The sequence below is a fragment of the Thunnus maccoyii genome, chromosome 9, assembly GCF_910596095.1.
Source record: "Thunnus maccoyii chromosome 9, fThuMac1.1, whole genome shotgun sequence".
Lineage (NCBI taxonomy): Eukaryota > Metazoa > Chordata > Actinopteri > Scombriformes > Scombridae > Thunnus > Thunnus maccoyii.
In genome coordinates this window covers 20,795,228-20,808,978 of record NC_056541.1, presented here as the reverse complement: position 1 = coordinate 20,808,978, position 13,751 = coordinate 20,795,228, and the positions used below count along the sequence as shown (strand labels likewise).

Below are 13,751 nucleotides of genomic sequence, written 5' to 3'. Positions count from 1 at the left end.
TCTTGCCAATAAGACTATATTAAACTTTCTGAAAGCCATTGCATCTCTCTCTAACCCTCAACATCCTCACAATCATATTCCTCATAAATGTTTACAATCTACTTATAATTTTTATCATCCCGATTTTCCATATTGTCAATTTGCTTTTTTGGTCTATACATCTGTCCATCGTGGAAGAGGGATCCCCCCTCTCTTGCTCCTCCTGAGGTTTCCTCCATTTTTTCCCACATTAAAAGGGTTTTTTGGAGGAGTTTTCCCTCCAAAGGGAGAGTTTAAGGGCAGAGGGTGTTGTATGCTGTACAGATTGTAAAGCCCCTTGAGGAAACTCTGTTATATTTGGCAATATGAATAAAATTGACTTGATTTTCCACAAAGTCAGCTTTGTCTTTTTGTCTTTTATCTGATGTATTCAAGAGTCACTTGTGGTAAGAACAAAGACATTTTTACATATTTACCATGTCAATAAGTAGCTCTTCAAAACAGAGTTTGATAACCAACACTGACAACAATATCAAATAGGTCTTGTGAAGACATGAGGACACCATGTTTGACAGTCTTCGTAACAGTAAAAAACCAATACATACTGTTGAAAGTAAAATAACACAATATATTGAGGTAAGGCAAGAAAATATAATGTCTGAGGCGGCAAATATTGAACCACACAGAGAATTATAAAACATCAAGCAAGTCATAATAAAATAAACAGTTACCACATTTGATCTTTGAAGACTAAAATAAGCAGCTAAATAACACAGAAATAAACAGAATAATGGTGAAGACATTTTAAAAAAGTAACAGACAATACAAAAACAAAACATTTGTAATCACAGAAGTGATGTTTCAAGACAAATTGTGCGTTGTGCAGTAAACGGTAAATACTCAGTACCCTGGCCAGAGACCTGTACTACAAAGCAGGATTTGGGGTTAGTGAGGTAACTTCAGGTTTAACTCTGGGTTTTCAGGGTTACAATGGTGGCTCACCTCAGTGGAAACATTTTATTGCTTCAGACTTTCTATTTCCACTCTGGTTTTAAAACAAAGCTTCTAACAAACAGAGAGATCATTTATGACACTAAACACATAATGATGATTTTAGCTGCATTTTTATTGTGCAAAATTGATTTTATCCCCTGAGTGACAGCTGACAGTGTGGATGATGATTTTACACTCTGATTCCATCACTGCAGCTCAGAATAACATGAGACAACTATGTGATAGTAACTGGAAAATAAAAACGAAAGATTGTCTTTTATTATAAAAACAATCCTTACTGTTCATTGGCTCCCATGATTATAAATGCAACATTCGGGTCAGATAGACCTCATCAGTCATTAACTATTTTTCCACTCTTTGCTTCAGTAGCAGAGACAGTCTGGCATTACTTTAACGTTTTTTTATGTGACATAATCAGAACGGTTTCTTCATCATCCAACTAAATAGCAAAAATACTCACTCTATACTTAAGTCATATATAATAATTCCTACATGTATTTTAAGCCTTAGCCTACTTTTAATATTTGGAAATTATTTCTAGTGTTTCTGCAGCTTCTTATTCTGTTGTACGATTAAAGGCTCGTTTACATTTCACTTCATTGAATATGACTTTTTTCTGTCCCTGACACAAAATTGTTCTGCAGGTATTTAGTACCACTGTTTCATCTCATATCATATGAAGTTCTTCATTCATGGTTCTGATGATGCTGCTCATAATTAACAACCCTGCCTCTTCCACATGAACATGCTCGGTGCTGATAGGAAAACCCAGAGTTTACTGAGATGTTTGATAGCCAGCTTTGTTATCTGGATGGCCAATGTTACGCTCAGTGAAGCCAGATAGCAAAGATATCTTGGGTATGTTGAACTTGCTTTGTGGTACAGGTCCCAACTGAACCTGATACAAAGACCTTGAGGAATAACGCTCTCCCAGTAACATGTCAGACAGAGAAATTACAGTACATCGTGAAATAGAACAACATAACCAAAGAGCATTTGAAACATTTCAAGATATTCTCAAATATACTCACTGATAAGTTGGGGGAAGAGACTGTACAGGGGTGTCGCAAAGGATGATGGGAAACAGCACTGTGAGGTCGGGGGAAGCTCTTACTCCAAAGGTTAACTGTAAGTGAGAAAAAAACAAGATGGACAGACTTAAAATTCATCATTTGATTGCATTAAAAAAGCAAAGTTTAATTGCAAAAGCAAAGTCTGTTGTTGGTACTGACCTCAATCATGTAATCAACCTTCAGGATGCTGCAGTTGGAGATGGTGAGTGCCGTTAAGTTGGGAATAGTGAGCATGATCTCAGTGCGCACGTCAGAGATTTGAGCGCTGATGGGCTGTCCAGTCACACACACCAGATTTCTCTGAACTAGTCTTTGATGGGACTTGTTGTGGGTGTAGAAAAATTGCTTCTGCTGCAGCTTCGCCTTTGGTGTAGCTGTTCGAGATGAACCATTACTGCACATGCAGAATATTCTCACAGTCTCACCTGGAGGAAGAGTAAACACTGTTACTTAAACTGACTTCTCTGAGCTTAACCTTTATGCTGATTTCATTAAACAAATGGATGAATGGATGGTTGGTGGAAAGAGTACCTGGGACGAAGGCTTTCTTTTCCAAACTCGCTTTTATTGTGATAAGCCCTGAGGTACACCACAGGCAGCACAGTGTCATGCTGTTGGTGCCTGAGAGGGGAGCCTGCAGACAAACAACAGAGCAATGGACATAAAAAGCATATAAGAAATTTATTTCTCATCTCATCCATTAGCTGTGTAAGCCTGAAGTGAAAGGCAGGCAGGCAAAGCTGCAGGTTTACTGTGTGTTCCCAAGTCAGTGATAATTTAACTGATAATTTAATCTGAGAATATGCACTGATGAAGTACAGCATCATCGGAGCCTTCACTTCACTTTATCTCGAGGCTCGGTCTTAAAGAGGGTCACTGTGTCAACGTCTAGTTTCCAGATCTTTATTGTTACAGTTTTATGGTTACATGTTGCATATTCCTGAATTGTGTTCCAGGAAGACTTTACACACTGCACAGAGATCTTACCTGCAGCTCTGGCTCGTTGGTATTAATCCGGTTTACAAAGTTCAATTCTGTCACAAAGTCTTTGGACAAACGCCAGGGTCTGTAGATGCTGACTGTCAAGGCGTACGTTATTTTTCCATGAGCCCCACTGAAGGTAGTCGGGAAGTCTCTGCATTGATGTAAAACAACAAAAGTAGAAACAATGAGATGCAATCTGTAGACAAGAGACACTCAACTTTCATGCAAGAAATTAAAAGGATCCAATAACCCGGTGGTCACATGGTAGGAAACAATATTGATGTGCCTTGGGTTCATTTATCTATCATCAATAAATATTTTTCTCCTTAAAGCTGACAAGTCATTCAGTCAACATGAGTTTATCTTAAGTAGCATATGGGGGCGAGTTTATGCGACAAACACAAAAAATCACAACACCACATCCGAAATGGAGACGGCTCATACACACCCCTGAGGAAGCTGACATGTAAATGGATACACATGCGTGCCAGGCGGAAGTCTTGATGTGCCACCAACAGCTGCAAGGAAATAAGACGAACTGAGTGACTTCACCAAATAATGACTGATTATTTGCACTATTTCCATGTATCCAAACTCAGTAAGTGACTGAGTGAGTGCATACCATTGTTTTCTTGCACGATAGCGGTTTTTAAGTTGAAGAAGTCCAGTTTTGCATTGAAGTGTCTCCTATGGCTTCTCCTTTTTCTTCCTCCTCCTCCACCGGTGGACCAGTGGACACGCGCCATTCCAGTCAGTGTCATCATTATTGAAGTGATCTTTATCTCCTTTGAGAGCTCGAAGGAGAGATTTCCTCTTATCAGGTCGCCACTGCTGACTGTATTCCTCTCGTTCAAAGCGGTAAAATTCATAATGAAGTTCTTGAACGTCTGCTCGAACATCGTGAGATTTTTTTGTTGTTGTTGTTTTTTAAAAAAAACAAAAGTTTCCCTGAAGTAATCCAGTTGCTGAATTCAAATGGATGATTACGTGACTATTTACGTAATAATTGGGGGGAAACATACACTACGCCTCAGATGTTTGCACTTACAAAACTGCATTCCACAAACAGTTGACTGTGCGCAGACTCTGAACAAGGCGGAGGACCAGCCCCGATTTCAGGCGTGGCCATGGATGTATCTCTGCTCTTATAACGCACCCATAGGCGTGGCCCCAGAGTCCCCGGGCACTTCTGCAGTAATGGGTGCTCAATGGGATTGTTGTGAAATGAATGAATGAAAATCTGCGTTAAAAAAAAAAAAAAAGGTCATAAAATATCCAACCACTCGAAGAATGAATAATGTCACTTATGTGCTGATTCAGCTGTACTTTTCAGCTCTTGATTAAATATTCAATCAAAACACACAAGAACAGACAGGAAATCTCCTTTAAATTGTCTCAGCTGTCTCTGGAGAATGTCACACAGGTCTAAAGCCTTGCCGTCATCCTGGACACTGACTTCACTTTCCAGAGCCACTAATAGTGTAATTAAACCCAGATTTGATCATTTTAGAAATATCGCGAATATAAGGAGCATTTTATCCCAGGAAGACGCTGAAAAACTTATCTATGCTTTTATTTCCAGTCAGATAGACCACTGTAATGCACAGCTCACAGGAATAACGACAAAGCATCTAGACCGGCTGCTCTGCAACTGCTAGTTTTAACTAGAAAAAAGGGTAACACTTTATAATACATCCTGCGTTTTACGGTGTAACTTCCCATCACTTACCATGTAATTTCCCGGAACTTACGGTGTAACTTCCTCGTATGAATCCATACATATAAAATACTTTCTGGTTCTTACTGGTACATAAATGTAGGTACAGCGGAAGAAAACAAAACAACGAGAAACAAGGGAGTAACAATTAAGGGTTTTAAAGTGTAACTTCCCAACATTTACCATGTAACTTCACGGAACTTATGGTGTAACTTCTTCATATGAATGAGTACGTTACATGTGTATATGTGTACTAAGATCAAATGTTTTTGCTCATGACAGTTATGACAATCATTTTTTATGCATGTGTGTTTGACAGGCAAGCTTTACCCACACTCAAGAGATTTATTATGCTTATGTCTTCCACTTCATTTTATGAATTTGAATAGAACAAGTCGAGAAATGGGTCTATACTTTTGAAAATTAGCTCCTAGCAGCCATGTTGGTCCAGCACGGCAGCAGCTCATAACAAGCAAACTTACCTCTCTCCAGTGCACAGCTATGAAAGACTTGTATTGTCATCTGAGGATGAAAAAATAACAATACAGTAATGTAATAATACACATAGTATATCTTTAATTACACAATAATAAGGTACGCAGGAAGTTATGAAAAATGATTTTATTCTTTGATTACACATAAACCACAACGTATGTGCTGTTCTCCCAGTCTTACTCTGTAGGTACAGACTAGTTACCCTATAAGTACATGGTAACAACAGGGAGCGGGCTGGATTATGTTCTCCCATCCTTACTTAGCTGTTTGGTTCTGTTACCTTTCATGTCACAATCTAACAACATGCAACGTGTCATTAACAACACACCAGACCAACATTTTGAACAGACAAAGAGAAAACATTATTGAACATGATTAAATAGAATATGTTTCATTTATAACTTCTTAACTATATAAACTACTATAATACAATATAAATATTCTATATAAATTGTACTAAATAAAACTTTTAAAAAAGTTTAAAAAAAACAAAAAACAACAAGAACAAAACAGGAAACTATGTTTAAATTGTAAATGTTACAGACCAACAACAACAACAACAAAAAAACAATTTTCAGGTACTTTGTTCTTATGTTCTACATCACCACTTCAGTGGGAGGAGTTCGTCATTTCTTTGCAGTCTTTTTTATTTTGGTCTTCAGCTCAGGGCAGGAATCCACAAATCCTTTAAACTGCAATACGAAATCTTTTAGGTTTGTCCCTTCAGTGCAGGCGGAGACAACAAAGTTTTCCCCTCCTGAAGCTATATCCACCTGTAATCACAATTATTGAAGTGTATTACAGTATAGTGAAGTCTAAAACACACATGCACACAATTGTTACATAACAGCATTCATTACATTAACCCCACCCCCCCAATCCACACACCCACAATTGAAAATGATAGTTACAAGTTATTCTGATATTACATAATTTGTAGTAGTGAATAACAGTTTTTAAAAAAGCACGATGGCACCACAAATACAGGTGGAGCCATCATTGCTCTGTCCACATGATCCATGGTTTCAAAGCCTGTGACACACAGAGATTGATTTTGTTTTTAGATTTGATTCTGTATGTTTTTCAGGACATGCTCATACCTGTGTATGGCCCACTCAGGTATGGTCAAGTGTTATATTTCTTTCCCGTACTTATTAGGTGTTAGGTAATAAACAGTACTGTACTCTAGGTTTAATACACAGTACAAACTATAACTATATTAAATAAAAAAAACAGACATTAACGTTACTCCCTAAAGTAGAGTAAAATATGCCATCTAAGGTAACATATTCCTTCAACATTTAATTTAAAACAGCATGGATCATGTGAGTTTACATCCTGGACACAGAGGTAACTTGTAACCTTGCCAAAGTCCGCCTAGCATGGTGGCTAATTAGCGATTAGCATAACTCACGATTAGCATGCTAATACACATGAATTTGGTTGTTAAGACTTTACCATAAGGCAGGCAACACATTACGATAAGACACACAATGTTGCACATCATAAATATGACTGCTCACCTAACAGGAGAATATGACAGAAGCAGGTGATTTGAGGTTAGTCAATGCAGATTGCGCAGCTGCCTCTCGCAGGCTAAATGCCACAGGTACAGCCATCTGAGCCCGCCCGTCCTCTTCCGCTAATTTTTTTTCCCAGGATGGCGAAGTCACGACCCGCCCTACTCTGCCTCTGATTGGTTAGTACTCGTTGCCTTCATTGGTTGGGTTGGTTAGGTTTAGGCATGAGAAGTGAGATTGGTTAGGATTAGGGTAAGAATATCATGGTAAACCAATCAGAGGCAGAGTAGGGTGGGTCATGACTTCGCCATCCTAGTAAAAAAATACCAGTGTGTTTGTGGTTCGTATACAAACCGACGGTCGTAAAGTAGTACTGGACTGTAGCATGGATGTGGCAGTTAGCTTACGAGAGCCAGTTGCTCACTCTCTACATTCACTAACCTCAAATCACCTGCTTCTGTCATATTCTCCTGTTAGGTGAGCAGTCATATTTATGATGTGCAACATTGTGTGTCTTATCGTAATGTGTTGCCTGCCTTATGGTAAAGTCTTAACAACCAAATTCATGTGTATTAGCATGCTAATCGTGAGTTATGCTAATCGCTAATTAGCCACCATGCTAGGCGGACTTTGGCAAGGTTACAAGTTACCTCTGTGTCCAGAATGTAAACTCACATGGTCCATTTTAAATTAAATGTTAAAGGAATATGTTACCTTAGATGGCATATTTTTCTCTACTTTAGGGAGTAACGTTAATGTCTGTTTTTTATTTAATATACAGTGAGTTATAGTTTGTACTGTGTATTAAACCTAGAGCACAGTGCTGTTTATTACCTAGGCCTAACACCTAACAAGTACGGGAAAGAAATATAACACTTGACTATACCTGAGCGGGCCATGCTGAAAAACATACAGAATCAAATCTAAAAACAAAATCAATCTCTGTGTCTCCCAGGCCTTGAACATAAGAACAAAGTACCTGAAAATTGTTTTTTGTTGTTGTTGTTGGTCTGTAACATTTACAATTTAAACATAGTTTCCTGTTTTGTTCTTGTTGGGTTTTTTTTTTTAATTAAAATTAATCATTTTATAACTACATTTTGATAGATTAGTTATGAGTTATTCTGTTAAGTTTTATATATAGTTTTTGTTAAGTTTTAAGTATAATAGTAGTTTATATAGTTAAGAAGTTATAAATGAAACATATTCTATTTAATCATGTTCAATAATGTTTTCTCTTTGTCTGTTCAAAATGTTGGTCCGGTGTGTTGTTAATGACACGTTGCATGTTGTTAGATTGTGACATGAAAGGTAACAGAACCAAACAGCTAAGTAAGGATGGGAGAACATAATCCAGCCCGCTCCCTGTTGTTACCATGTACTTATAGGGTAACTAGTCTGTACCTACAGAGTAAGACTGGGAGAACAGCACATACGTTGTGGTTTATGGGTAATCAAAGAATAAAATCATTTTTCATAACTTCCTGCGTACTTTATTATTGTGTAATTAAAGATATACTATGTGTATTATTACATTACTGTATTGTTATTTTTTCATCCTCAGATGACAATACAAGTCTTTCATAGCTGTGCACTGGAGAGAGGTAAGTTTGCTTGTTATGAGCTGCTGCGGTGCTGGACCAACATGGCTGCTAGGAGCTAATTTTCAAAAGTATAGACCGATTTCTCGACTTGTTCTATTCAAATTCATACAATGAAGTGGAAGACATAAGCATAATAAATCTCTTGAGTGTGGGTAAAGCTTGCCTGTCAAACACACATGCATAAAAAAATGATTGTCGTAACTGCCATGAGCAAAAACATTTGATTTTAGTACACATATACACATGTAACGTACTGATTCATACGAGGAAGTTACACCATAAGTTCCGGGAAGTTACATGGTAAATGTTGGGAAGTTACACTTTAAAACACCAATTGTTACTCCCTTGTTTCTCCTTGTTTTGTTTTCTTCCGCTGTACCTACATTTATGTACCAATAAGAACCAGAAAGTATTTTATATGGATTCATACGAGGAAGTTACACCGTAAAATGCGGGCTGTATTATAAAGTGAAATACGACCATATATCACCTGTGCTGAGGTCGTTATATTGGCTTCCTGTAAATTTTAGAATAGATTTTAGGATTTTAATGTTCATTTTAAGGCCCTACATGTTCTGGCTGGCTCCACAATATCTCACTGACATGCTATCAAACAGTTAGACCCCTCAGGTCATCTGGAATAGGCCGTCTGGTTATTCCCAGGGTCCCCCTTGAAAATTGGTGAAGGTGCATTTAGCTTTTATGCTCCCAGCCGCTGGAACATCCTGCCCGATCATGTTAGATGTGCTCCAACACTATCCTCTTTTAAAACTAAACTTAAAAAGTTCCTTTTTAGATGCACGTTTAAACTTTCTGAAAGCCACTGCATCTCTTTCTAGCCCTCTTTATTTGCTTGACATATTTGCGATCATATTCCTCATACATGTTTACAATCTATCTATAATTTTATCATCCTGATTTTCCAAATCGTCAATTTGCTTTTTTTGGTCTGTCCATCATGGAAGAGGGATCCCTCCTCTCTTGCTCCTCCTGAGATTTCTTCCATTTTTTCCCATGTTAAAGGGTTTTTGGAGGAGTTTTCCCTTATTTGAATTGAGGGTTTAAGGACAGAGGGTGTTGTATGCTGTACAGATGGTAAATCCCCTTCAGGAAACTTTGTGATATTTGGCAATATGAATAAAATTGACTTGACTTTCCACAAAGTCAGCTTTGTCTTTTATTTCATGTACTTAAGAATCACTTGTGGTATGAACAGAGACATTTTTACATTTTCATCATGTCAGTGATATAACAATAATAATAATAATAATAATAATAATAATAATACTTAATTTGTTTATATAGTGCTTTTCAAAACATCCTTTACCAAGTGCTTCACGTGCAAGGACAAATAAAATAAACCAGGAAAACAATCATATGTTGACACGGATACAATCTCTTGTTCAAGTAGCTCTTCAAAACAGAGTTTGATGACGAACACTGACAAGAATTTCAAACAGGTCTTGTGAAAACATGAGGACACCATGTTTGACAATCTTTGTAACAGTAAAAATCAAATATATATTGTTGAAGGTAAAGTAACACAATAAAGTGAGATATAGCAAGAGAATATCATGTCTGCAGTGGCAAATATTAAACCACACAGAGAATTATAAAACATCAAGCAAGTCATAATAAAATAAACAGTTACCTGCTCAGGAGCAGGTTAACTTCAGAGTATCAGATCACAACATGTCAACACCCTGACCACTGACCAGTCAGATCAATGGGAAAAAGAGTCGTAATGGAGCACATGTGTAGCTGCACTGTCAAGTCTGTTGTTGGTACTGATCTCATTCATGTAACCAAACTTCAGGATGCTGTGGTTGGAGATGGTGAGTGGCGAAGCGAGATTAGTGGGTTAGTGAGGTATTGAGCCTAAAGCCAGAGTTTTCAATATCACAAAGGTGTCTCTCTTTTAACCAGACTAGATCACCCTTGTAACTTATAATGCAAACTTAACCTGCTCCGGACCAGGTTATGTTCTGAGTTTCGGCTTAAATCAGCAATAAAAATCAGCCTTTCACTAACTACTTGATTTGCTGCCAAGTCCGTTTAACACTGCTAGTACTGTAGCTATTAGATCACCGATTAGCAAATTGGTAAGTCTTTTATTATATTAACCATTTGATTTGATATGTCATATTGTAAATTTGTAATGGTGCAATAGGTTAGGGTTACTTGTGGGATGGGATTTACAATATATTAAACTGTATTTCAAATTGTAAAAAATAAATAAATAAATAATAATAAACTAAAAACTTATGAAAAAATACCCTGAACAACAATTAAATTGATTAGTCTATTGGTATTTATCACAGATAATATTCAATCTATAATATTCACTTTGATTTGGCCAGAACATAAAGTGATTTCCACTTATCCTTCATTATGGGACAGAATCAGGCCTAAATGCACTTCTTGAGTACAATGTTTAAATCTGCTGCATCAAGTTTAAAGTTTGAGAGCTCTGAAGGTGGGAGGCATTGAGAGAGCATTGAGTGGTAAAATAAGTATATTAAGTAATTACAAATTAGTTTTTTAATTAACAGATTTACACGATCAGCAATTTTCTGCCAGCATTCCTCTCTCGCCTTATTTGCAGCAACAGTGTTGCTTTTTGCTGTGATAATGTATTTATATTATGTTAAATGTTGAACATGCTTCGTAGTTCAACCCTATGGGTTAATTTATCATCATCAATAAATATTTTTCTCCTTAGAGTGGACAATTCATTCAGTCAACATGACTTTATCTTAAGCAGCATGTGGGGGCGACTTTAAGCGACAAACACAAGAAATCACAACATCACAACCGAAATGTTGACGGCTCATACACACCACTGTGGGAGCTGACATGTAAGTGGATACACATTTTTGCCCGCCGGAAGTTTTGCTGTCCCACCGGTAGCTGCAGGAATACGATGAACTGAGCGACTTTGCCAAATAGCCTAATGACTGATTGTTTGCACCATTTCCATGTATCCAAACTCAGTGAATGAGTGAGTGAGTGCATACAACCGTTTTCTCGCAAGATAACAGTTTTTAAGTTGAAAAAGTCCAGTTTTTCCCTGTAGTGTTGCCTGTTTTTGTTCCTCTCTTCACCAGCGCTGGACCAGTGGACGCGCGCCATTCCAGTCAGTGTCATCGTTATTGAAGTGATCTTTCTGTATTCCTCTCGTTCAAAGCGGTCAAATTGATGTTGAAGTTTTTGAACGGTTGCTCGAACATCGTGAGATGTTTTTTGGTGTTGTTTTTCTTGTACAGACTAAACTGTATTCCTCAATCAGTTAGATGTGCTCAGTGCGCAGACTCTGAACACGACCGAGGACCAGCCCCGATTTCAGGCATGGTCCCGGGGCCCCAGGCACTTCTATAGGAATCAGTGCACTACGGGACTATTGTGAAATTAATGAAACTCTGCGAATGGCGTGAAAAAAGTCATAAAATACCCAATCACTTGAAGTCTGAATGATGTCACATTTGTGCTCATTTGCCCTTTTCAGCTCTTGATTAAATAATTAAAAACTGTTTAAACTGCTTTAACACCAGCAACTCACAGCACTGCAACGTTATATTCTGCAACATTAACAAGAAGTTGTAAAGGGGGAAAGATGCATTAAAATCAATTAGTGCCTCATTTAATTATAGTCTATATAATAAAATTAAATGTATTAAATGTTTTGTGACAGTACAATTTAGGGCTCATTGATCATTTTCAAATGTGAAATTTAAACATCATATTAATGAATCACTCTACAATGAACAGTAATTAATTAATCATATTCCAATTCCAATAATGAATCAATTTGAATTGTTTAGTTTTTGTAGTGGGCTTCCACTACACTAAACAACAACAACTATGGTGATTATGTAACAGTTAACTTACCCACAGTTACTCTAAATTCTCAAATATATTTCAAGAAATACAGTTTACATTACAGAAATCTATAATAACTCTTGTCAAAACGAAGAACGTCTTTGAATCGCTGAATGGTTTGAATTTACTAACCCTAACCTAATCTGAATTGAGGTTTTGCATTTGAATACACACATTCTAAAAAGTCTAAAATTAAATTTCTTTAAGTGGTACCAAGTAGACATTTTCTCTCTAGTCAGACAGACACTCAGCTTCTAGTAAGAACAACAAAGTTTGAGATGATTTACAGATTGGAGGTTGTTATACAAACATCTGAAGTTCTGGAGGCAAAGAATAGTGTTGATAGTTATGTCAAATAATAAATGGTAAGAATCTTGATAATTCATGAACAGATCGTCCATGTCAGCAGGTCATGGAGACCCCCTTAGAGCACTGGAGCTCATGGGCCAAATCTGGACCTCCAGCAGGAATATTTGCCACAGTGATGAAAGCTGAAGTTTTGACTTTCTTAGTTTACATCAGAAAATTGTACATAATTTTCCACCATTCTACTGTAGATAAAAAAAAATTAATACAAGGTTCCAGTAAATCCCAATAAATATAACTATCTATCACTGCCCCCACATGGAGAGAGTCATTCAACCATGGTTGCGCCATGTTATTGGAACAGAGCATAGTGCTGAAATCAAGTGTAATAAACCTTCCAGAAATTAATTTTTATGTGTGAATTCTAACACTGTTTTAATTCCACAACTTTAGCCCATTAAACCATAACAGATTTGTTATTCATGAACACAAACAGACGGCAGTCTTAACAGAAATGGTGTGTTGACGCAACAACAACAACAAGACTTTCAATCAACCATAAATGAAGCAGGCCACTTTTAATCATGTGTGGATGACCAATAAGGACCGTCTCTAGTCTCTAGTCTCGAAGTGGAACACAGAATTTTTACATTCATGTATGAGTCATTTTTAGCCAAATGATTGTTAAAATAAGCTGTTAGCCCTCATATGCTAATGGGGAAACATTATATCTTCCCTCATATACAGTCCTAAACAGTGTTATAAATCAATTTTATTCTTAAATTAATTCAAATAAATAAACAAAACGTATAGGCCTGCAATTCAGCTGCCCCCAATGAAAAGTCCCTAAAACACTGGCCTGTGTTTGAGCCTCATTACTGACCCCTGCTGACCAGAAAGCTGAAATTTTTTTGGCCAGGCCTACTAGAATCTTTTTTATTATTTTTTTGCACACGTTTGTGTCTCTAGATGATATTTTGAAAGCAAACTGGTGAATATTTTCTACAAAATCACATAACAACTTGGTGACAGTGGTGTGAAATAGGGGCTGAAAGTTAAAAATGTAAAGACTGAATAGCTAATATGTGATCTGCTCTGAGGGACATTTATCTGATAATGAAAAATGAAAACAATTAGTTTTGTTTGTTTTTTTACTTCACTTCATCTTTAATAAGTAATG

At 37.0% G+C, this 13,751-nt stretch overlaps 1 protein-coding gene and 2 long non-coding RNA genes across 3 annotated transcripts; 1 reads left to right on the top strand and 2 right to left on the bottom strand.

The window, feature by feature from the left end:
* Window positions 1-1,538: 1,538 nt before the first annotated feature.
* LOC121904154 (arrestin domain-containing protein 3-like) lies at window positions 1,539-4,709 on the bottom strand. The gene is made up of 6 exons (XM_042421721.1): window positions 3,673-4,709; window positions 3,499-3,568; window positions 3,054-3,201; window positions 2,598-2,700; window positions 2,226-2,491; window positions 1,539-2,119 (listed from the first exon to the last, which is right to left on the bottom strand). The coding sequence occupies exons 1-6, from the start codon at window positions 3,947-3,949 to the stop codon at window positions 2,021-2,023; spliced, it is 963 nt and encodes a 320-aa protein (XP_042277655.1). The 5' UTR covers window positions 3,950-4,709; the 3' UTR covers window positions 1,539-2,020.
* Window positions 4,710-4,927: 218 nt separating this feature from the next.
* Window positions 4,928-6,943, bottom strand: LOC121904155. Its single transcript, XR_006098174.1, has 3 exons — window positions 6,786-6,943; window positions 5,845-6,035; window positions 4,928-5,289 (listed from the first exon to the last, which is right to left on the bottom strand). It is a non-coding gene; the product is annotated as an uncharacterized LOC121904155 (long non-coding RNA).
* Window positions 6,944-7,096: 153 nt separating this feature from the next.
* Window positions 7,097-9,549, top strand: LOC121904314. Its single transcript, XR_006098204.1, has 2 exons — window positions 7,097-7,259; window positions 8,347-9,549. It is a non-coding gene; the product is annotated as an uncharacterized LOC121904314 (long non-coding RNA).
* The last annotated feature ends 4,202 nt before the right edge of the window (window positions 9,550-13,751 follow it).